General features: G+C 50.6%; 2 protein-coding genes across 3 annotated transcripts; both read left to right on the forward strand.

The window, feature by feature from the left end:
• The first annotated feature begins 146 nt into the window (after window positions 1-146).
• Window positions 147-12785, forward strand: Rpl3l (ribosomal protein L3 like). Of its 2 annotated transcripts, none has more exons than XM_051168023.1 (10): window positions 147-295; window positions 741-933; window positions 4792-4960; window positions 7295-7430; window positions 9208-9394; window positions 9484-9644; window positions 9764-9865; window positions 12062-12157; window positions 12362-12481; window positions 12653-12785. In XM_051168023.1, exons 1-10 carry the CDS (start codon window positions 293-295, stop codon window positions 12707-12709), a joined length of 1224 nt encoding a protein of 407 aa, XP_051023980.1. In that variant the 5' UTR covers window positions 147-292; the 3' UTR covers window positions 12710-12785. The 2 variants fall into 2 exon arrangements, with proteins under 2 accessions (XP_051023980.1, XP_051023979.1); XM_051168022.1 differs by lacking the exon at window positions 147-295 and adding an exon at window positions 510-532.
• Window positions 12786-13456: 671 nt separating this feature from the next.
• Window positions 13457-19012, forward strand: Msrb1 (methionine sulfoxide reductase B1). The gene is made up of 4 exons (XM_051168116.1): window positions 13457-13579; window positions 16384-16731; window positions 17689-17803; window positions 18348-19012. Exons 1-4 carry the CDS (start codon window positions 13457-13459, stop codon window positions 18377-18379), a joined length of 618 nt encoding a protein of 205 aa, XP_051024073.1. The 3' UTR covers window positions 18380-19012.
• Window positions 19013-21206: the final 2194 nt, after the last annotated feature.

Below are 21206 nucleotides of genomic sequence, written 5' to 3' on the forward strand. Positions count from 1 at the left end.
TATCAGGCCACAGTGGTCCTTGTCCTTAAAGAGTCATCACCCAGTCCCCAGGACCACGGAAGAAAAAAAATGCTATCCCCGGCCCCAGGTGTTCTCACCACTGCAGGCTGCCCAGCTAGTGCCCCTCCCAAGTTTCTTCCTGGCATCAAAATTCATGCTGGGTACAAGAGCTGGCCAAGGAGCCTGCCAGGTGCTAAATCTGGGATCTGGCAGCTGAGTGTACGGGCCCTGTCATTCGACCTCTGGGGCCTGGTGAGGAGGCTCAGTCCTGACCAGCCAGCCGGGATCCACCATGGTTAGTGGGCTGGGGCTACAGCCTGAACAGACTGGCATTTCAGGGGAAGGGGCAGGGGCAATCCTGGTGATGTGAGGAATGGGCTTGAAGGGGCAGCAAAGGGCCAGGGCTATGCTTTGGGGACTAAAAGAGACAAGAGATGGAATGGACAGATCACAGCAGCAACCTGCCCCTACCTTACGGTCTTGGACCCTTCCAGTCTTGCCAGGCTGAGTTCACAGAGGCAGGAAGCCAATGGTGACAGAGACCCCCTCCCCATACCTAAACCTCCATTATTTCCACTCTGTTCTTTTGTAGATGGATGAGGTAGCACTGAGGACCACCCAACCTCTTCCTCGGGCCCCTAGCCCACACTGTAGGTGGGGTGGGAGTACTGAGTTTCCTGGACCATCCTGAAGCCAACCATAGGTAGACCCCAGTTCTGAACTCCTTTCTCCATCCCTAGTCCCACCGGAAGTTCTCTGCCCCACGACATGGACACCTGGGCTTCCTGCCTCACAAGAGGAGCCGGCGGCACCGGGGCAAGGTGAAGAGCTGGCCTCGGGATGACCCCAAACAGCCTGTGCACCTCACTGCCTTCCTGGGCTACAAGGCCGGCATGACCCACACCCTTCGAGAGGTGCACCGCCCTGGACTCAGTGAGTTACGGGAGGGGGGGCAGTGGGGGGGTGCAAGGAGAGGGAGGAATAGAATCTTCCAGATCCTAGGAGCCAGAAATTGCTCTTGTGGGCCAAGTGGAGCCACAATCCCAGAAAAGATGATGTCCCATCCAGGGGAGTTGCCCTCAGGACAGGCAGGATCCCTGTTGGACTTCCTCAAGCCCTGACAGTGAGCAATACCTGGAGGGAGGGCTTTTAGGCATGGAGAAGCTAGGAAAACTGTCCCAGGTAATTAGTTAATGGAACAACCAGAATTCAAAGGGGTGTACCCTGCAGGGCTCGGGAGTGTAATCCTAGCTACTTGGGATGCCGAGGCAGGAGAATCACAGATTCAAGGCCAGCCTGAGTAATTTAGTGAGCCTCTGTCTCAAAATAAAGGGACAATAGCTGGGCATGGTGTTACACAACTCTTGGGAGGCAGAGAGAGGCAGGTGGATCTCTGAGTTCCAGGCCAGCCTGGTCTACAAATTGAGTGTCAGAACAGCAAGGCCCACCCAGAAAAACCTTGTCTTAAAACAAACAAGGGGCTGGAGAGATGGCTGAGTGGTTAAGAGCACTGCCTGCTCTTCCAAAGGACCCGGGTTCAATTCCCAGCACCCACATGGCAGCTCACAACTTCTTTGATTCCAAGATATGACACCCTCACACCAGCACACATAAGTTAAATAAAATATTAAAACAAAAACAAATAAACAAGCAAACAAATACAATGCCAAAAAAAAAAAATCATAAAGGGACAAAAAGATTTGGGGATGTGGCTTAGTAACAGAGTGCCTACCTAGTATGCTCAAAGTCCTAGGTTCAATCTCCAGTATTGTTAAAAATAACAGAAAATTTAAAAGTGCACACTTGACTTTCCTAAATTCTGTTGCATGCACTCATGTGTCACTTGTGGAAATTAGCAATACGCGCTGCCTGTTGTGTGACAGACTTTCCCTGAGGATATGCAACACACACACACACACACACACACACACACACACACACACACACACACACGTCTACTTATTCTACGTAGGGAGTCCATGACAGACCAAACTCTAACTTGATGAACCAATGAGCTTTACTGGGGTAATTACAAATAATGTCGGTTAGGGAGTTACTTAAAGGAGCTGAAATGACTCAAAAGACAGCCACCTTCTGAAGGTCCACACCACCAAAGCGGGAGCCTGGAGCACACTGCACACCCTGCCTGCACAGCTCAGTAGGTCAAAGGGTGGCTTTCCCAGGCCGCTCAGTGGACCTCAGCCTCTTCCAAGCAGCTCAGCTGCTCTCTGCTTCCTCTAAGCTTTTGGGCTGGTCTTTGCTTCTTCTGGCTGGCTGGGCTTGTCTGAGAGTTCGCTTTTGCAGTTTGGCTTGTCTCCGTGTGGTGCTCAGCTGTCTTTAATGTTTATATGCTCTGGGAGAGGGAGGGTTGTAGTGAGTGTGTTCAGTTTCAGGGACTTCCAGAAGTTATTCTGAGTTGTTTCGCTATTGCCTTTGCTGTCTTCCTCTCAGTCTCTCACCTCAGAATGCTCTGTTCCTTGGCCTCCCAGTAAACACCTTTTCCTACCTTTTTATTGAAAATAGATACTAATCCAGGATGGTTGTGCACACCTTTAATCCTAGCACTGGGGAGGCAGAGGCAAGTGGATCTCATGTGAATTTGAAGCCGGTCTGATCTATAGCGTGAGTTCTAGGTCTGCCAGGGCTACACAGAGAAACCTCGTCTTGAAAAACAAAGCAAAAGAATCAAAGACCCAGCCAGGCAAGGTGGCGCACGCCTTTAATCCCAGCACTCGGGAGGCAGAGGCAGGCGGATCGCTGTGAGTTCGAGGCCAGCCTGGTCTACAAAGTGAGTCCAGGACAGCCAAGGCTACACAGAGAGACTTTGTCTCGAAAAACCAAAAACCAAAACCAAAAACAAAAACAAAAAACCCCAAAAAACCAAAACAAAAAACAAAAACAAAACCCCAAAAAACTACGGAAGCAAAAGCTATAGCATTTATGTAGAGGACCTGGCGCAGACCCATGGAGGCCCTGGGCTTGCTGCTTCAGTCTCAGTGAGCGCATATGAGTATCTTTCAGTTAATTTAGAGACACCTGTTCCCCTGGTGTCCTCTATCCCCTCCGGCTCTTAACGCTATCCCCACTTCCTCTTCTGCCTGGTTCCCTGAGCTCTGAGGAGAAGGATTTGATGGGGACATCTCATTTAGAGCTATGTGTTCCAAGGTTGGTTGCTCTCTCTCTCTCTCTCTGTCCTCTCTCTTTCTCTCATTTCTGGCCACAGTCCCTGCATTTGTTCCCATTTTCCACAGAAAGAAGCTTGCCTGATGATGACTGAATCTCTATTCACTGATCTGTGAATATAGCAGAATATCATTAGGAATCATTTTATCACTGTTTTTTTTTTTTTTTTACTTTTTTTTTTCAGAGCTGAGGACCAAACCTAGGACCTTGTACTTGCTAGACAAGCACTCTACCACCGAGCTAAATCCCCAGCCTTTTTATTTTAAAGACCAATGGTTTTTCCCTAGGTCTCTGGCTATTTAGTCTCTGTTTTTTTTTTTTTTTTTTTTTTTTTTTTTTTTTTTGAGTCAGGGTTTCTCTGTGTAGCCTTGGCTGTCCTGGACTCACTTGGTAGACCAGGCTGGCCTTGAACTCACAGAGATTCGCCTGTCTCTGCCTCTCGAGTGCTGGGATTAAAGGCATGTGCCACCACTGCCCGGCTCAAAATGGAAGGTTTTAATCTAGGACAATGGTGACCCTTCTACAGGGGTCACCTAAGACCACCAGAAAACACAGACATTTACATTATGATTCATAACAGTAGCAAAATCAGTTGTGAAGAAGCAGCAAAAGCAATGTTATGGTTGGGTCACCAGTCCCCGAGGAGCTGTATGAAAGGGCCGCAGCATCAGGGAGAGCGAGAACACATGATGTAGGAGGAAACTGGTCCATAGCACTGCCTCAGTCCAGATGCCCGGCATCCCTACCCTTGTGTCTAGCCACATCCACCCTGGCCCTCTCCAGCCCTTAGCAATGCTCTGTTCTGCCCTCCTATGATAGAGACCCTTCATCATGGTAAAGTGGGCATGGCCACCTTTGCTGCCTCCATCTTTCCACTGTGCCTGTTGTTTCCTTCCCTGATATCTTGGGTTTCCCTCCCTCTCACCTTGTCTTCTCCCTAACTTCCTTTAGTCCCTTTCTTTCCTTCCACCTCTCTTCCTGACTCCCTCCTTTCTTCCCTTCATTCATTCCTTCTTTTCCCTTCCTTTTTTCTCTCCTAGGATCGCTTACTAACTTTTTTCTCTTTTCCTTCTTTCTCCTCTTCCTTCCATTCCTCCTTCCTCTCTTCTTTGTTCCTCCCTTTCTTCCAGTTTACTTCCTTCTTTCATTTTTAGAACATCTATTTCAGTTGAGCATGGTGGCTAATGCCCGTAATCCCAACACTTGGGAGGTGGAGGCAAGAGAATCAGGAATTCAAGGCTGTCCTCAACTACACCGCAAGTTCAGTGCTAGCCTAGACTGAAGGAGACTCTTCCTCAATAAAACAAGCTGGGCGCAGTGGCGCACGCCTTTAATCCCAGCACTCGGGAGGCAGAGGCAGGCGGATCGCTGTGAGTTCGAGGCCAGCCTGGTCTACAGAATGAGTCCCAGACAGCCCAGGCTACAGAGAGAAACCTTGTCTCAAAAAACAAAAAAAAAAAAAAAGTAAAGTAAAACCCAAAGCTTATGAGGACCTGACTACAGTGAGCCACCTTGAGCATCTTGGGCTGCCTTATGCAGGTGACCCTCTTGCTCCCTACCCCATCAGCTCAGAAGGTCCCCTCAAATCCTGTTCCTTGGTTTAAACAGAAATTTCCAAACGAGAGGAGGTAGAAGCCGTGACAATTGTGGAGACACCACCGCTGGTAGTGGTGGGCGTGGTGGGCTACGTGGCCACTCCCCGAGGTCTGCGGAGCTTCAAGACCATCTTTGCTGAACACCTCAGTGACGAGTGCCGCCGACGCTTCTACAAGGATTGGTGAGAGCCTTGTCCCAGCTCTGTGCTAGGGCAATGGAGAAAGGGGGAGCCTTGTCCAGGCAGCTAGTGTCTGCGGTGCCTTCGGTTCAAAGAGAGGATGAGGGGCTGGAGAGAAGGCTCAGAGGTTAAGAGCACTGCCTGTTCTTCCAAAGTTCCTGAGTTCAATTCCCAGCAACCACATGGTGGCTCACAACCATCTATAGTGAGATCTTGTGCCCTCTTCTGGCATGCAGGCACACATGGGGGCAGAATACTGTATAAATAATAAATAAATAAAATCTTAAAAAAAAGAGAGAGAGAGAGGGGACGAGTGTACTCTCAGAGAGCTGGAGAGGACACGAGGCTCCCTAAAAAGAGGCGTCAAATATTCAGATCTGCATAGTTGGGCTGGTGAGATGACTCAGGATAAAGGTGTTGGCTGCCCTGTCTGCCAACCTGTCTGAGATGCCCAGGATGGGGTTTGAGGAGAGAACCGACTCTTGAGTTGTCCTCTGACCACCACGTGTGCTTTGTGGTATTTGTATACACCTTATATAAATAAGTGTAAAAAAAAGTCTAATCATCAGGATTACTATATTCCTGGAGCTAATTTGATGAAACTTAAGAATTGACCTGCCTGAGTGTACTAGAAGCCAAAGGGGTGGGGGGTGGGGGTGGGGGGAATCCAGCAACTAAGAAGTTCTTACAGTGCTGGGTGTGGTGGTGCACACCTCAGAGTCAGTACTGGGGAAGCAGAGGCAAGTGGGTCTCTGTGATTTCCAGGACAGCCAGGAGCTATGTTTGCCACAAACACACACACACACACACACACACACACACACACACACACACACACACAGAAAGAAGCTCTTACTTTTAGAAAAGCCTCTTGAGGCCTCTGACCTTCTGTTGCCCTGTCTTGAAAGGGAAGGCCTACCTCCCTGCCCAGGGACTTCATTCCTCCAATACCTTATGGAGACACAGGCCCAGTTTAGCCCTGACCCTCTGTGGGAATTAACTGATGACTTCCAGCCCCAGCAATGGTGCAGGACTGTATGACCAAGGGCAAGTCGGATGACAACTTGAGTCCCTTGCATACCATGGATAAATGAAGGCTATAGGGTGCCGCTCCAACCTCTGCACACCCCTCCCCCACTTCCCTCATCAAGGCAATGACTTGTGAGCCTCAAGGATTCTGTTTTTACTGTTTGTTTGCTGTTTTTTTTTTTTTCTTTCAAGATAGGGTTTCTCTGTGTAGCCTTGGCTGTCCTGGACTGACTTTGTAGACCAGGCTGTCCTTGAATTCACATCGTCAAGATAGGGTTTCTCTGTGTAGCCTTGGCTGTCCTGGACTGACTTCGTAGACCAGGCTGTCCTTGAACTCACATCGATCCGCCTGCCTCTGCCTCCCGAGTGCTGGGATTAAAAGTGTGAGCCACCACTGCCTAGCTTGCTTCTACTGTGTTATTAAGTTAAAGAGTCTCATAAAAATAATAACATGTCTAATATATATGCAGAGGACTTGGTCCAGACATATGTAGACCTTGTGTCTTCTGCCTCACTGTGAGCTTTTCTTTTCTTTCTTCTTTCTTTTCTTTTCTTTTTTTTTTTGGTTTTTCAAGACAAGGTTTCTCTGTGTAGCCTTGGCTGTCCTGGACTCACTTTGTAGACCAGGCTGACCTCGAACTCACAGTGATCCACCTGCCTCTGCCTCCCGAGTGCTGGGATTAAAGGCATGCGCCACCACGCCCGGCACACTGTGAGCTTTTATGAGCCTGGCTTAGGTGTCCTCCATACCCTCTGGCTCTTACAGTCTTTCCACCTCCTCTTCTGTGCCATTCTCTGAGTTCCGAGGGGAAGCATTTGATGGAGATCTACGCTTATATTCCCTCTGTAATTCTACTGGATTATGAGTTTGCCGTTCATCCCGGGCTTTAGCCTTCGGGAACCCTGGCTTCTTCATCTCTAGGATGGACTCATCTTTCTTCCCTTTAGAGCTCCAGTGAGGGCTGCGAAGGAATCTGCACACGGTGTGAGGGAGACTTTAGAGTCATGTTACTGCTGGGCACATGCCTGTAATCCTAACACTTTAGAAGGATCTGGAGTATTAGTCCAGCCTGGGTGACATAGTGGGGGGCGCACACATAGAAAGGGAGGGAGGGAGTGGGAGGGAGGGAGTGGGAGGGAGGGAGAGCAAGAAAATGATTAGGGATGGTCACCGGAAGCAGCCCACGCCCTTAGGGAGGTCCTAGGCCGGGGTTCTTGCTTGGTGGGCTGCAGGTAGAGAAAGAAAGGCATGCAGGACACTGCAGGGGGCTGCCCGGCTGGGTCCTGAGCACTCTGTATATGGCTCAGGCACAAGAGTAAGAAGAAAGCCTTTACCAAAGCCTGCAAGAGGTGGCGAGACTCCGACGGCAAGAAGCAGCTCCAGAAAGACTTTGCTGCCATGAAGAAGTACTGCAAGGTCATTCGGGTCATTGTCCACACCCAGGTCAGCCCACCCCCACCTTCAGCCCACGCAACTTTTGGGTGTCTTCTCCCACCCTCCACTTCCAAAATGGAAAGCCCCGACAAATGTCAGCTTAAAAATAGCACCAGCCCTGGGAACAGGCTCAAGATCTGGCCAGTCACCTCACTGGCCACTCTTGTCCCAGAGGTGAGAGGTCACTGGCATGTGATATGTCAGTGCCATGGGTCATTGTAGTGCCCCTATGGACCACTCAGGCCCCCAAATGTCCTGAAAGGTTTGAGTCTCCAGCCAAAAGTCCAGCATGGAGAGCTGGCTGTACCCAGGATCCAGCTTGATGCTGACTGGTATGTAAGCAAAATGCTCATTCTGGGCTATTCTTTTTTTTTTTTTTTTTTTTTTTTTTTTGGTTTTTCGAGACAGGGTTTCTCTGTGTAGCCTTGGCTGTCCTGGACTCACTTTGTAGACCAGGCTGGCCTCGAACTCACAGCGATCCACCTGCCTCTGCCTCCCGAGTGCTGGGATTAAAGGCGTGCGCCACCACGCCCAGCTCCTGGGATATTCTTTTATTTATTTATTTTGGTTTTTCCAGACAGGTTTTCTCTGTATTAGCCTTGGCTGTCCTGGACTCACTTTGTAGACCAGGCTGGCCTCCAACTCACAGCGATCCGCCTGCCTCTGCCTCCCGAGTGCTGTAATTAAAGGCGTGTGCCGCCATGCCTGGCCATTCTGGGATATTTTTAAGCATATTGTCTTTGGAGAAGTGTTCCCCAGGTACCACAGCAGCAACCCTGTCCCCACTCCTCTCTGGCAGCCCCACTGCCCTCTGAACACAGGCTTTTTACTCTCACACTTGCTGCTTATGGGTAAACATGTCTACTTGATGCTCATCAGTGTGACCTCCAGGGGCCACAGAGGCAGGGGCACACTCATCTAATTCCCGGTGGGCCTCGGGCTTATCAGAAGCATGGTCTACAGCAGGATCTCTGTAAGCGCTTGCGGAGCACTCTGCTGTGATTGAGATGGTCTCTTTCCACCTCTGTGTCCTCTTAGAAAATGCTGCTCATAGCAGCCAGAGCCTCATTGCATGGTCTAATTAGCAACCTATCCTTGAAAGGCGGAGCTCATTCTTATGTCGGCCTGGCTTTGACACCTTCCGGCTCCTGTCTGACCAGACTGGGCTCTTCTCTATTCCACCAAATTTCTTTTTCTTTTTTCTTTCTCTCTCTTTTTTTTTTTTTTTTTTTTTTGTTTTTTAAGACAAGGTTTCTCTGCATATCCTTGGCTGTCCTAGACTTGCTTTGTGGACCAGGTTGGCCTCGAACTCACAGTGATCCACCTGCCTCTGCCTCCTGAGTACTGGGATTAAAGGCGTGTGCCACCACGCCTGGCTCCCATCAGATTTCTAAGGTCTTCCCCGACACGAGGCCTTTTCACATGCTGCTTGCCTCCTCTGTCCTGAGCTCGCTCAGAGCCTTGCCTAGTGACTTTTTGGCTGTTATTGGTCACTTCCTCAGAGAGGCCTTCCCTGAAGTGCTGCTTGTAGTCCGCCAGGACCCTGAGCCCTCTCCAAGTGTTGACTTGCCTTTTTTATGCATCTTCAAAGTAGACGGTGGGACTCCCTGAGATGTGGGATGCCGTGGGCTCAACCTGTGCTGTACATACAGCACCTGGCCTGTGGCGGGAGTATGGCAGTGTCTGTCAATAAATACAAGCGGGGGAAACTTCAGATTACCAGTGGGCTGTCCATCTGCAGGCATGAGGGGGGTCTGTGAACTGACCCCCCTGCTGTGCCTCACAGATGAAGCTCCTGCCCTTTCGGCAGAAGAAGGCCCACATCATGGAGATTCAGCTGAATGGTGGTACCATGGCTGAGAAGGTGGCATGGGCTCAGGCACGGCTGGAGAAGCAGGTGCCGGTGCACAGTGTGTTCAGCCAGAGTGAGGTGATTGATGTCATTGCTGTCACGAAGGGCCGGGGTGTTAAAGGTAGGTCCTGATGGAGACAGTGGCTCCAGGCAAGACCGTTCAGCAGGGGCCGGAGTGGCCTCTCAGCTTCCAGCCTCTCCCATCTACAGGCGTCACTAGTCGCTGGCATACCAAGAAGCTACCAAGGAAGACCCACAAAGGCCTGCGCAAGGTGGCCTGCATTGGTGCCTGGCACCCTGCCAGGGTAGGCTGTTCCATTGCCCGGGCTGGGCAGAAGGGTTACCACCACCGTACAGAGCTGAATAAAAAGGTGTGTTATAGCTCTGAGGGGGTCTCTAGTGGCGTGGCATGACTCAGACACTGATTGGGTTCATGAAGTGTCATCACCAGTTCCAGAGTCAGCTCCCTGCTGTGCTGTTTTTCTGGTAGATCTACCGCATTGGCCGAGGGCTGCACATGGAAGATGGGAAGATGGTCAAAAACAATGCGTCTACCAGCTATGACATCACCGACAAGTCCATCACACCACTGGTGAGGCAGGGTGGCCAGGCTGCCCAATGGGGTCTGATGGGGGTCGGGGAATAGGTCCTAGCTCCAGCTGGGTGCTACCCTGCCCCAAGAGCTCCACATGTGGACAGTATCCCCACAGACTAGGCCCAAGCCCCTGACAGGAGGGCCACGATAGGAGGCCTGACATACCAGTGAGCAACCACCTGGAAGGCTCAGGCCTTGTCTGCTCCTGTACCCTCATACCTCCTGTGAGCAGCTTGTACTGTGGGTCATGGAGTATGGTGACCCAGGAACTAGCGCAGAGTTGATGGAAACAGCCATGGAGCCTGAAGCATGTGTCTGCTACCTTTTGTTTTTGTTTTTCGAGACAGGGTTTCTCTGTGTAGCCTTGGTTATCCTAAACTTGCTTTGTAGATCAGGCTGGCCTCGAACTCACAGCAATCTGCTTGCCTCTGCCTCCTGAGTGCTGGGATTAAAGGCGTGTGCCACCACCACTGGCTATCTTTTTTGTGACTGGTTGAGACAGAGTTTCTCTGGTAGCCATGCTGTCCTGGAACTCACTCTGTAGATCAGGCTGGCCTCAAACTCAGAGATCCTCCTGCTTCTGCCTCCTGAGTGCTGGGATTAAAGGTGTGTGCTGTCACCATCCAGCTTTTTAAAAAAAATATACACAGCATTTCATGTAGCCCAGGTTGGCCCCAAGCTTTCTATGTAGCTGAGGATGACCTTGAAACTCTGGTCCTTGTTTCTGTCATCTGAGTGCTGAGAGCTATGGTTACGCTATAACACCCTGGTTTTCTTCCCCCACCCCCTCTGGGTAGCCCTGGCTATCCCGGAACTTGCTTTGTAGACCAGGGTAGCCTCCAACTCAAAAGATCCTCTGGCCTGTGCTGCCCAAGTGCTGGGATTAAAGGTATGTGCCACCCTGCCTGGCTAACACTTGTTTATTTTGTTTTGTTTTTGCTTTTTTAAACTTTATTTTATGTGAATTGGTGTGAGAATGTCAGATCCCCTGAGCCATCTCTCCAGTCCAGACACCCTGTTGTCGTTGTTTTTCAAGACATAGTTTCTCTGTGCAACAGCTCTAACTGTCCTGGAATTCTCTCTGTAGACCAGGCTGGCCTCAAACTCTCAGAGACCCACCTGCCTCTGCCTTCTGAGTGCTGGGATTACAGGTGTGTAAAACGGCCTCTGGGCTGACACTCTGGTTTTTTTTTGTTTGTTTGTTTGTTTGTTTTTGTTTTTTGAGCGGGGAGGTTTTTTTTTTTTTTTTAATAATTTAAAAACTTTTTCTTAAAAGATTTTATTTAGCTGGGCGTGGTGGCTCACGCCTTTAATCCCAGCACTCGGGAGGCAGAGGCAGGCGGATCTCTGTGAGTTCGAGGCCAGCCTGGTCTACAAAGTGAGTCCAGGACAGCCAAGGCTACACAGAGAAACCCTGTCTCCAAAAACCAAAAAAAAAAAAAGAAAAAGAAAAAGAAAAAGATTTTATTTAGCTGGGCGGTGGTGGCACATGCCTTTAATCCCAGCACTCGGGAGGCAGAGGCAGGAGGACCTCTGTGAATTTGAGGCCAGCCTGGTCTACAGAGAGAGAGTTCCAGGACAGCTAGAGCTGTTATACAGAGAAACCCTGTCTCGGAAAAAAACAAACAAACAAAAAAAGATTTTATTTATTTTTTATTATGTATTTAGTGCTCTGTCTGCATGTACACCTGTGGGCCAGAAGAGGGCATCAGATCACATTATAGATGGTTGTGAGCCACCATGTGGTTTCTGGGAATTGAACTCAGGACCTCTGGAAGAGCAGTCAGTGCTCTTAACCACCGTGCCATCTCTCTAGCCCTGACACCCTGCTTTTTAATGTGGTGCTCAGAACCGAACACGCCAGGCTAGCATTCTTCAAACTGAGCTACTGAGCCAGGACCTTGCTATTACCCAAACTGGCCTTAAACTCAAATCACCCTTTGACGTGCTGGATTTACAGATACACACCAGATACTCAGCAAACTACTGAGCATCAGTGTCTTCCACAAAAAGGTGTATTGTTAAATAAGATAACACAGGAAAAACACTTAGCATGTGGCCCAGCGCCTGCTGCCCTGGTGAGTGGTGCACGTTGTCCCTGCACCCTGGGGTCTGCACACAGAGTTCCTTTCCACCACGGCTCCCTGACTTGTCTGTCCTGACCCTGGCTTGGTCTGGTCTGTCTCCCCATAGGGTGGCTTCCCCCACTATGGGGAAGTGAACAATGACTTCATCATGTTAAAGGGCTGCATTGCAGGAACCAAGAAGAGGGTGATCACACTGAGGAAGGTGAGTGCAGCGTGGTGGGCTGGGTAGTGGACTCCAGTAGCCTGTTCTGTCCTTTAACCTGTCCTGGGGTCCTATGGTGGGAGAATAAAAGAAGGGGTCTGGCCAGAGCGAGTGACTGGTTGAGTCTTCTTTGGTGTGAACTGGAGGTCACAGGAGTTGGGGGTCCTTCATCTTTGACGGCTCTCCTCTCTTGGACCCCCCAAGTCCCTCCTAGTGCACCACAGTCGCCGGGCCCTGGAGACTATTGAGCTCAAGTTCATCGACACCACTTCCAAGTTCGGCCATGGACGTTTCCAGACAGCGGAGGAGAAGCGGGCCTTCATGGTGAGCTAGTTCAAAGCTCCGGAGCCCAGGGGTTCCAGAGAGGAGCTGGAAGGGCGCTTTCGGCAGACCAGTAGCGCAGGCTCTGGGTAGCACTGGTGCTGGTCACAGGCAGCGCTCTTTCTTGACTGACTTTCGTGACTAACGCTCCTCTTTTCTTTCCACCTTAACCAGGGACCCCAAAAGAAGCATTTGGAGAAAGAGAAGCCGGAAACCTCAGGAAACGTATAACATGTCCGGAATGACGTACACTTGGGAGTGCTCCTGCTGTCTTTGTCTTTTTTGTTCAATAAAGTTCTGAGACAGCTCTTTTTTTTTTCTTTTCCCGTTTCTTTCAAGACCAGGTTTCTCTGTGTAGCCTTGGCTGTTCGTGACTCGCTTTGTAAACCAGGCTGGCCTCGAACTTAGAGCGACCCACCTGCCTCTGCCTCCCAAGTGCTGGAATTAAAGGCGTGCGCCACCACACAACTCTTTCACACTCCCTGGGAGGCATGAGGCAACTCTTAAGCCTGGGTCAGAGAGTTAGGGGGTCCCAAACACGGGCCGACTGTCCCAGGGCGCAAGGTTTGGCGCCGGATTAGGAAGGACTAGGCCTACAGCTGGGTGGATGTGCGTCCACCCTAGTTGCACAAAAGTAACAGCTATCCTAAGGCCGAGCCGCTCAACCGGAGCGCCACAAGAACCGGCGAAGCTTCACGGAGGCGGGCGGGGCCTTTTGGAGGCGGAAGTGAGAACCTGATCCGGGGAAGGGCTTGGTCAGATGGGTGGAGTTTAGGGCCTACAGGAAGAGAGGCTCCTCGGGGGCGGGGCTGCTAGGAGGCGGGGTGTAGGGATTCCGAGAGTGACTGTTCTTCTCTAGGGGCGGGGCTTAGGGCGAACTGGGAAGTGATTGGTCATTGGGAAGGGGAAGGGTTCGAGCTCAGATCTGAGAAATTTAGACGTCCCGGTGGGGAACTTTTGCCTGTCCGTGTCGCAGCCATGTCATTCTGCAGCTTCTTCGGAGGCGAGGTTTTCCAGAATCACTTCGAGCCAGGTATAGCCTGTGGCATTAGAGCAGGCATCGCCTTCTGGGTGGCAGTGGAGTCCCTGAGCCAGGATTGGGTTAGTGTGGTCACCGGGGAGAAGCGAGCTTGGGAAAGAAGGATTCGGGGAAGGGGCTGCCCAGGGCATTGGGGAGCCTGAGGACCTGAGAGGAGAGGGGACATTCCGGTAATCTCTGTCCTCAAGGAGGGCAGGCCTTGAATTTCAATGCAGATCTGTCGCGGGGGACGGTGAGGGGGATTCTCTGGCCCGGGTGTTTGGGGTAGTGCCACCCGCATGGTTTCAAAGTGGTCGGGACTTTGGAGCACAACAATGGGATGTGTGGTCCAAGGTCCGCGTTGGAGTTTGCTCTGGCCGTGTTTCTTCTCGAACTCACTTGGGTGAGCGGGCAAGCTCTGCACTTTCCGTTTAGTCCCGAACGGGCCGGCCCAGGAGTCTCTCCGCCCTCTGGGTTGGGGTGTCAGTGGGCTCTTGCCAGTGTAGAAGAAGTTTGACCAGAACACCTTGAGTACAGTATAGCCCCGGGCTGTGAGAAACCTGCTGAATGGCCTTCTTGCTGGGTTCTGCTGATATTGGACTAATTTGGTAAAAAAACAAAAACAAACAAACAAAAAAAACTATGGTACTGGCATCTCTAGGGCGGCTTGTGTTGGATGTCAGTCCACCTAGAGGGCTGGGCTGTGACACTGTGCATCTATGTAAGCTACCTGTGATACGGGTTGCCAGGCAGAGGCCTCCCCCAATCTGTCGTGGCTGTAGCACTCCGGTTCCCTTCAGGCTGCCCTGGCAAGCTAGGCACTCCACTCGGTGTTGCTTCCTCTCCGGTTCCTGACACAGGCTGTACAGTTCGTACTCCAGCGTGTGTGCCCGCAAGTGGTGGGTGATGGATGGATGACTCAGTACTCTGCAGGTTCCCATTTTTAAGTCTTTCAAACAGTTATGTAATTCAGTTTTGCAACCATACCCACCCCTTCCACTCACGTAATCTTTTGGGGACAAGTTGAAACTTTTCTTCCCAGCTGTTGTTTTTCCGAGGGTTCCCTACTTGGCTTGGAAGACTGTCCCCTAGGGCCAGCCTGTTCCTGCTCAGGGAGCAGGCCCATGGCTGGTATCCAGTTGAAGACCCATGACCAGCCAAGATGCCCACTTGGGAGAGGTGACCAAATGGTTACACTGGCAGGGTTAGGGGCTGTGCTGTGTGAATCTTGTCTCAAAAACAAACAAACCTTGTTAGTTGTGGTTTCTTTTTTTTTTTTTTTTTTTTTTTTAAGATTTATTTATTTATTATGTATACAGCACTCTGCCTGCACACCAGAAGAGAGCACCAGATCTCTTTACAGATGGTTGTGAGCCACCATGTGGTTGCTGGGATTTGAACTCATGACCTTTGGAAGAGCAGTCAGTGCTCTTAACCTCTGAGCCATCTCTCCAGCCCCTAGTTGTGGTTTCTGTTGCTTCAACGAAACACCAGGACCAAAAAGCAAGTCGGGTAAGAAAGAGTGTGAACAGCTCTTAGTTCACACTCTATCACTGAGGGAAGTCAGGACAGGAACTCAAGTGAGGAAGGAACCTGCAGGCAGGAGCTGATGCAGAAGCCGTGAAGTTGTGCTGCTTACTGGCTTGCTCCTCACGGCTTGCGCAGCCTGCCTTCTCAGAGAACCATCAGCTCAGGGCTAGCACCACCCACAATAGGCTGGGCCTCTTCCATTGATCACTAACTGAGAAAATACCTTACAGATGGATCTCATGTACGAATTTCTTCAACGGAGACTCCTTCCTCTCTGATGACTTTAGCTTGTCAAGTTGACATACAAAACCAGCCAGTACAGAAATAAATTTTAAAAAAAATCTAGGCAGGTCCTCAGCTACATTCTCTCTTCCTGGGGAACACTACTTTGTTTTAAGTTGACAAAAACTCATTGGCACAAAATCTTTTCTCAAAATAAAGAAAAACATAAAACAAAGCAAAAAACTCAAAGGGGAGCCGGGCGTGGTGGCGCACACCTTTAATCCCAGCACTTGGGAGGCAGAGGCAGGAGGATCGATGTGAGTAAAAGGCCAGCCTGGTCTACAAAGTGAGTCCAGGATAGCCATGGCTACACAGAGAAACCCTGTCTTGAAAAACCCAAACCAGCCGGGCGTGGTGGCACACACCTTTAATCCCAGCACTCGGGAGGCAGAGGCAGGCGGATCGCTGTGAGTTCGAGGCTAGCCTGGTCTACAAAGTGAGTCCAGGATGGCCAAGGATACACAGAGAAACCCTGTCTCGAAAAACCAAAAAAAAAAAAAAAAAAAAGAAAGAAAAGAAAAGAAAAAGAAAAACCAAAACCAAAAAACCTCAAAGGGGCTGGAAATGGCTCAGTGTTGAGAGCAAGCTTTCCCAGAGGATTTGGTTTCATTCTCAGCACCCACATGACAGTTCACTCTGGTCTCAGGGAATCTGACTCCTCCTTCTGGTCTCTTCTGGCTTCTGTGGACACTACATACATGCAGTACACAGATATACATGCAGGCAAAACGCCCATACACACAAAAACAAGTCTTTTAAAAAACATCCAAAACTATGGGCCTGGAGAGATGGCTCAGTGGTTAAGAGCACTGACTGCTCTTTCAGAGGTGCTGAGTTCAATTCCCAGCAATCACATGGTGGCTCACAACCACCTATAACGTGATCTATTGCCTTCTTCTGGTGTGCAGGTGTACATGCAGGCAGAACACTGTATATGTAATAAATAAATAAATCTTTTAAAATTCCAAAACTAAATTGTTAAATTATGCTAAAATGTGAACCATTTCATATCACAGAGCCACTGAGAGCAGCTGAAATGAGCCCAAAGGGTGACTTCTGATCTCCTGTAACTCAGCCAGACATTGCTGGGTGCTGGCTCTCCCAGAGCCAACCAGTGCGCTATGAGCAGGCAATACATGGCCTGGTGTGTGGTTACCTCCACAGTGGGCTCACGGCTCATATTGTCATTTCCTGGGTCCCATGTCAAGGAAAGCTTGTACTAGAGACAGGTGGAGTGGATCAGTGTCTCTGCTTTTGCTCTTCCTCTGCTACAGGTATCTACGTGTGTGCCAAGTGTGGCTACGAGCTCTTTTCTAGTCGCTCAAAGTATGCACACTCTTCCCCGTGGCCAGCATTCACTGAGACCCTCCATGCAGACAGCGTGACCAAGTGCCCTGAGAAGAACAGACCTGAAGCTTTAAAGGTGGGTGTGATAGCCCTAGTGAGTGCTGGGCCAGGTGGGTGAGATAGCCCTGGTGAGTGCCGGGCCAGGTGGGTGTGATAGCCCTGGTGAGTGCTGGGCCAGGTGGGTGAGGTAGCCCTGGTGAGTGCTGGGCCAGGTGGGTGAGGTAGCCCTGGTGAGTGCCGGGCCAGGGAGAGTCTTGGAACTAGTCATACCTTTCTTCCTTTGCTCCTTCATGAGGTTATTCTGGGTCTCCATCTTCAGCAGGGGCACTGGCACCCCAAGATTTGTTGTTGTTGTTTTTGAGACAGGGTTTCTCTGTGTAGCCCTGGCTGCTCTGGCATCAACTCTGTAGAGCGGGCTGGTTTAGAGATCCTACCTGCCTCTGCGTCCAGAGTACTGGGATTTAAAAAAGGCTTGAGTTATCTGCCTTGGGAGAGGCAGGTGGATTGCTGTGAGTTCAAGGCCAGCCTGGACAGCCAAGGCTACACAGAGAAACCCTGTCTTGAAAAACCAAACCAAACCAAACCAAAACAAAAGGCTTGGGTGATCACACCCAGCAGCACCCCAAGATTTTTTTTAAAGATTTATTTTTATTATTTACACAGTATTCTGCCCAAATGTGTGCCTGCACACCAGAAGAGGGCAGCAGATCTCATTATAGATGGTTGTGAGCCACCATGTGGCTGCCAGGAATTGAACTCAGGTCCTTTGGAAGAACGAGCAGTGCTCTTAACCTCTGAGCCATCTCTCCAACCCACATGCTGTGATTTTGAGAGCGCTTCTATCCTGAGAGAACACGAGCACTGGAACAGCTTCCCTGCACAGGCCCCACCCCTCAGCCCTATAGTTAGCTTAGGAAATGGACAGCGGTGGAAACACCATCTGTCTGCAGGAGGCAGGAGACTGACTCTGCGTGTGTGTGTGTGTGTGTGTGTGTGTGTGTGTGTGTGTGTGTGTGTGTGTTGTTTTTCCCAGGTGTCCTGCGGGAAGTGTGGCAATGGGCTGGGCCACGAGTTCCTGAATGATGGCCCCAAGCGGGGACAGTCCCGATTCTGAATATTTAGCAGCTCACTGAAGTTCATCCCTAAAGGTGAGCACTGTTGGCAGCAGGGGGCAGCCTGTTGTAGCTGAGGCAGGTGCAGCAGGGAGACGGGCTATGGATGCTTATCTATTGCCTATGGCACCTGAAAAGCTGGCCAAAGGACAGGGCCAGGGGGCAAACGTTCAGGGGGCCTCGTATGAGGACATCTCGGGAGGGCTTGGCCTTTCCATGTGGCTGGAGTGCTGTGTTGGAGCTATCTCTTTTGTATGTTTGTTTGGTTTTCTTGGAGACAGGTTTCTCTGTGTAGCCTTGGCTGTCCTGGACTTGCTTTGTAGACCAGGTTGGCCTCGAACTCACAGAGATCCACCTGCCTCTGCCTCCCATAGTGCTGGGATTAAAGGCGTGTGCCACCACGCCCACTTCCTCTGAGCCATCTCTACAGCCCTGCCATACAGCCCTTGCTAATCACTCCTCCTCGGCCTATTGTGTCAGCCTCTGGAATGCTGGACTTCCATGTGTGAACATTACACCCAGCTGAAGTAAGACTTAACAATGACGTGGGGTTTTTTTCTCTCTCCCTTCTCTTTTCCAGGCAAAGAAGGCCCTGCCTCCCAGGGGCACTAGGTGAGCCCTGATATGCCAGGATATGCATGCCCACTTTTTGGCAGCCCCACGTTGGTTTCAAAACCCCTTAGGCATTCAGACTTGGGGGCTGGGAGGTGGTTGAAGTGCCAGGAAGGCTCTGAATGCCTTGTCTCTAAATGGAATCACCTTAGATGAAGCACTTTTTGGAAAGTCTCCACTGTTCCACCATGGTGGCCCTGGGGATGGGGCTAAGACATTGGCTGTTTTGAGCCTGTAGGAGACTCTGGGTTTAGGTCATAAGCCTCCTCTTCCCCCTCATCCTGCCACCCACCTCCTTGGCTGTCTGCATTCACCCTGTGGGGCTTGACACTGGGGCTGGGTCCTGGTCCTCACTAAAGCTTGTGCCTGTCTCCTCCGGGCTGTGCAGGAGATGGAAATGTGAATGGACTGCCCTGGCCAACTGCTCCAGCCTTGGTCACCGCATGATCTGCTCTGGCTAAACGCTTCTCTGCCAGCCAGGGTGGTGATGATCTGTGACCTCCGGGGAGGAGCACAGGCCGATGCCGCGGACTCTTGGACCCTTGTCTTCTGGCTGAGAAAACAGCTCTGTTTCACAATCTGTGGATTCAGCTTGCCTCACTCTGGCTTGGGAAAGTGACTGTTGCCTCATTACCTGAGGCAACTGGGGCCCAGTTCTCACCTCTCCCTCCACTTCATACAGCATGGGAGTCCCTCCCAGATAAAGCCACTGTACCTTACTGTGCGTGCTTGGGAGCACTTGACATCTGGAAGAGTGGGGGATGCGGACACTCACCCCACTTTGATTCCTTTTTCGAGTGATCAAACGGAAATCAATAAACATGAAGACTGGGTGTGTTGCCACCTTTATTTACTTTTACTGCAGTGCTAGGAATTGAACTAGGAGGGCTACAAGGGCCACCAGGCCTGACTCCATCTTAATGATGTTTTCACAATACCTACCACCTGCCAGAGCCCCAGGGAGAGGTGGGCCTGCCTCAGCTGTCTCAGAGTCAGGAGGAGGAGTCCTCAGTCCCTGGGAAGGGGTTTGAAGGTCTTGAAGCTTGGAGGAGCCAGGTGTGTGTGTGTGTGTGTGTGTGAAGTGGGCGGGGGTATGGGGGATAGGGGTTTAAAACATTTGCCTGGAGGTGGACTTGTGAATTCTGTGAATTGGCAGCACACCAGTTTGGCCCACTGTTGAGATGCCCCCAGGAATGAGGTGGACCCTCTCTCTGTCTGCTGACCAACTGGGGCTCGTCATTGTGCGTGACCTCCTCAGTGGTCCCAGTCTTGATGTTGAGGGGAGACTCAGAATCCTGCTCTGGGACTTATATATTGAAAAGTAAGTGGACCCAGGCTGCAGGACCTCTGGAGCCCTCTTCAACCTCCAGCAAACTGACTAGTGCCTGGGGCTCCTCTCCTGGGCACTGGGCAGGTGTTAAGCACTGTTCAAAATCTATTTTGTTGTTGTTGTTTTTAATCACTACTAGTGTTAACAGTGAGTCCTTATTCTAACTACACCTGATGTTCATGTGTCCTGTAATTGTCCTAAGTGGGTCCCCAAATGGAAGCTGCTAGACTCTCCCTTGCTACCCTGGCTGCCTTGAGCAAAAGGACTGCCTGACAAATAGCCAGCCAGACTACCCTTACACCAGGCTGCCTTGAACATTCCATGGATTCCTGGAACAAACTACACAATGCTTAAAGTTGATTGCTCTGGGCTCCAGAAGGCACAGCTTCAGCTAAGGCTGTGGGAACCAGTTTATACCAGACTTTTTGCTACCACAAACCTCTGAATTCTAGATCCTGCAGCCATCTCTACCTGGGCCAGAGAAGGAGCACTTCTTTTGGTGACCTAGCAGAAGGACTGTGCTGATGGATGTTGCAAACAAAGAAACAACAAAACGGAGCTGGAGCTGGAGAGATGGCTCAGTGGTTAAGAGCACTGGCTGATCTCCCAGAGGACCCAGGTTCAATTCCCAGTACCCACATGGCAGCTCACAACTGTCTATAATTCCAGTTCCAGAGCACCTGGCACTGTCACACAGGCATAAATGCAGACAAAACATCAATGCACATAAAAAAAGAAAAATCTTAAAAAAAAAAAAAGAACAACAAACAAACCAACCCCAAGCCAGGCTATAGCCAGGCAGTGGTGGCTGAAGGATAGAAGGCTGTAAAGAGCTAGACATGAGAAATGGAAGGAGGAGCTGCAGAAAGCTATGCCTTGGGCCAAAGTTTTTAAGACACTCCAGGCCTAGGAGCTATTAACTCTGGCCACTGTCAAAGTGGGAGGAGTCTTGGCCCGGTAGGCGTGCCCAGAAGCTGGAAGACTAAGGAATCGCAAGTTTCCGAGGTCTAACCAAGAGATAACACTAGAGGGCGCCACGAGTCCACACAGCTCAGCCTCGACGAGCTAGCTGATCTCTCCTATTTTTTGGATGCAAGGCCTGTTGCTTCTGTTGTTGACAGTCACCTTCCAGTCCTTAGGGACATCAATGGGGGATAGTTATATAGACCCCACAGAAGCACTACATGGTTAGAAGTTGAACTGAGGCTGGGCGGTGGTGGTGCACGCCTTTAATCCTAGCACTAGGGAGGCAGAGGCAGGTGGATCGCTGTGAGTTCGGGGCCAGCCTGGTCTACAAAGTGAGTCCAAGGCTACACAGAGAAACCCTGTCTCAAACCCTCCCAGCCCCCCAAAAAAGAAGTTGAACAGAGCTGGATGTGGTGGCACAGGCCTTTAATCATCGCACTCCAGATCTCTGAGTTCAAGGCCTGCCTGAACTATAAAAGGACATTTCAGACCAGCCAGACCTTGTCTCAAAAATAAGTAAATGACAGCAAC

Source organism: Acomys russatus, chromosome 25 (genome assembly GCF_903995435.1).
Source record: "Acomys russatus chromosome 25, mAcoRus1.1, whole genome shotgun sequence".
NCBI classification, from domain to species: domain Eukaryota; kingdom Metazoa; phylum Chordata; class Mammalia; order Rodentia; family Muridae; genus Acomys; species Acomys russatus.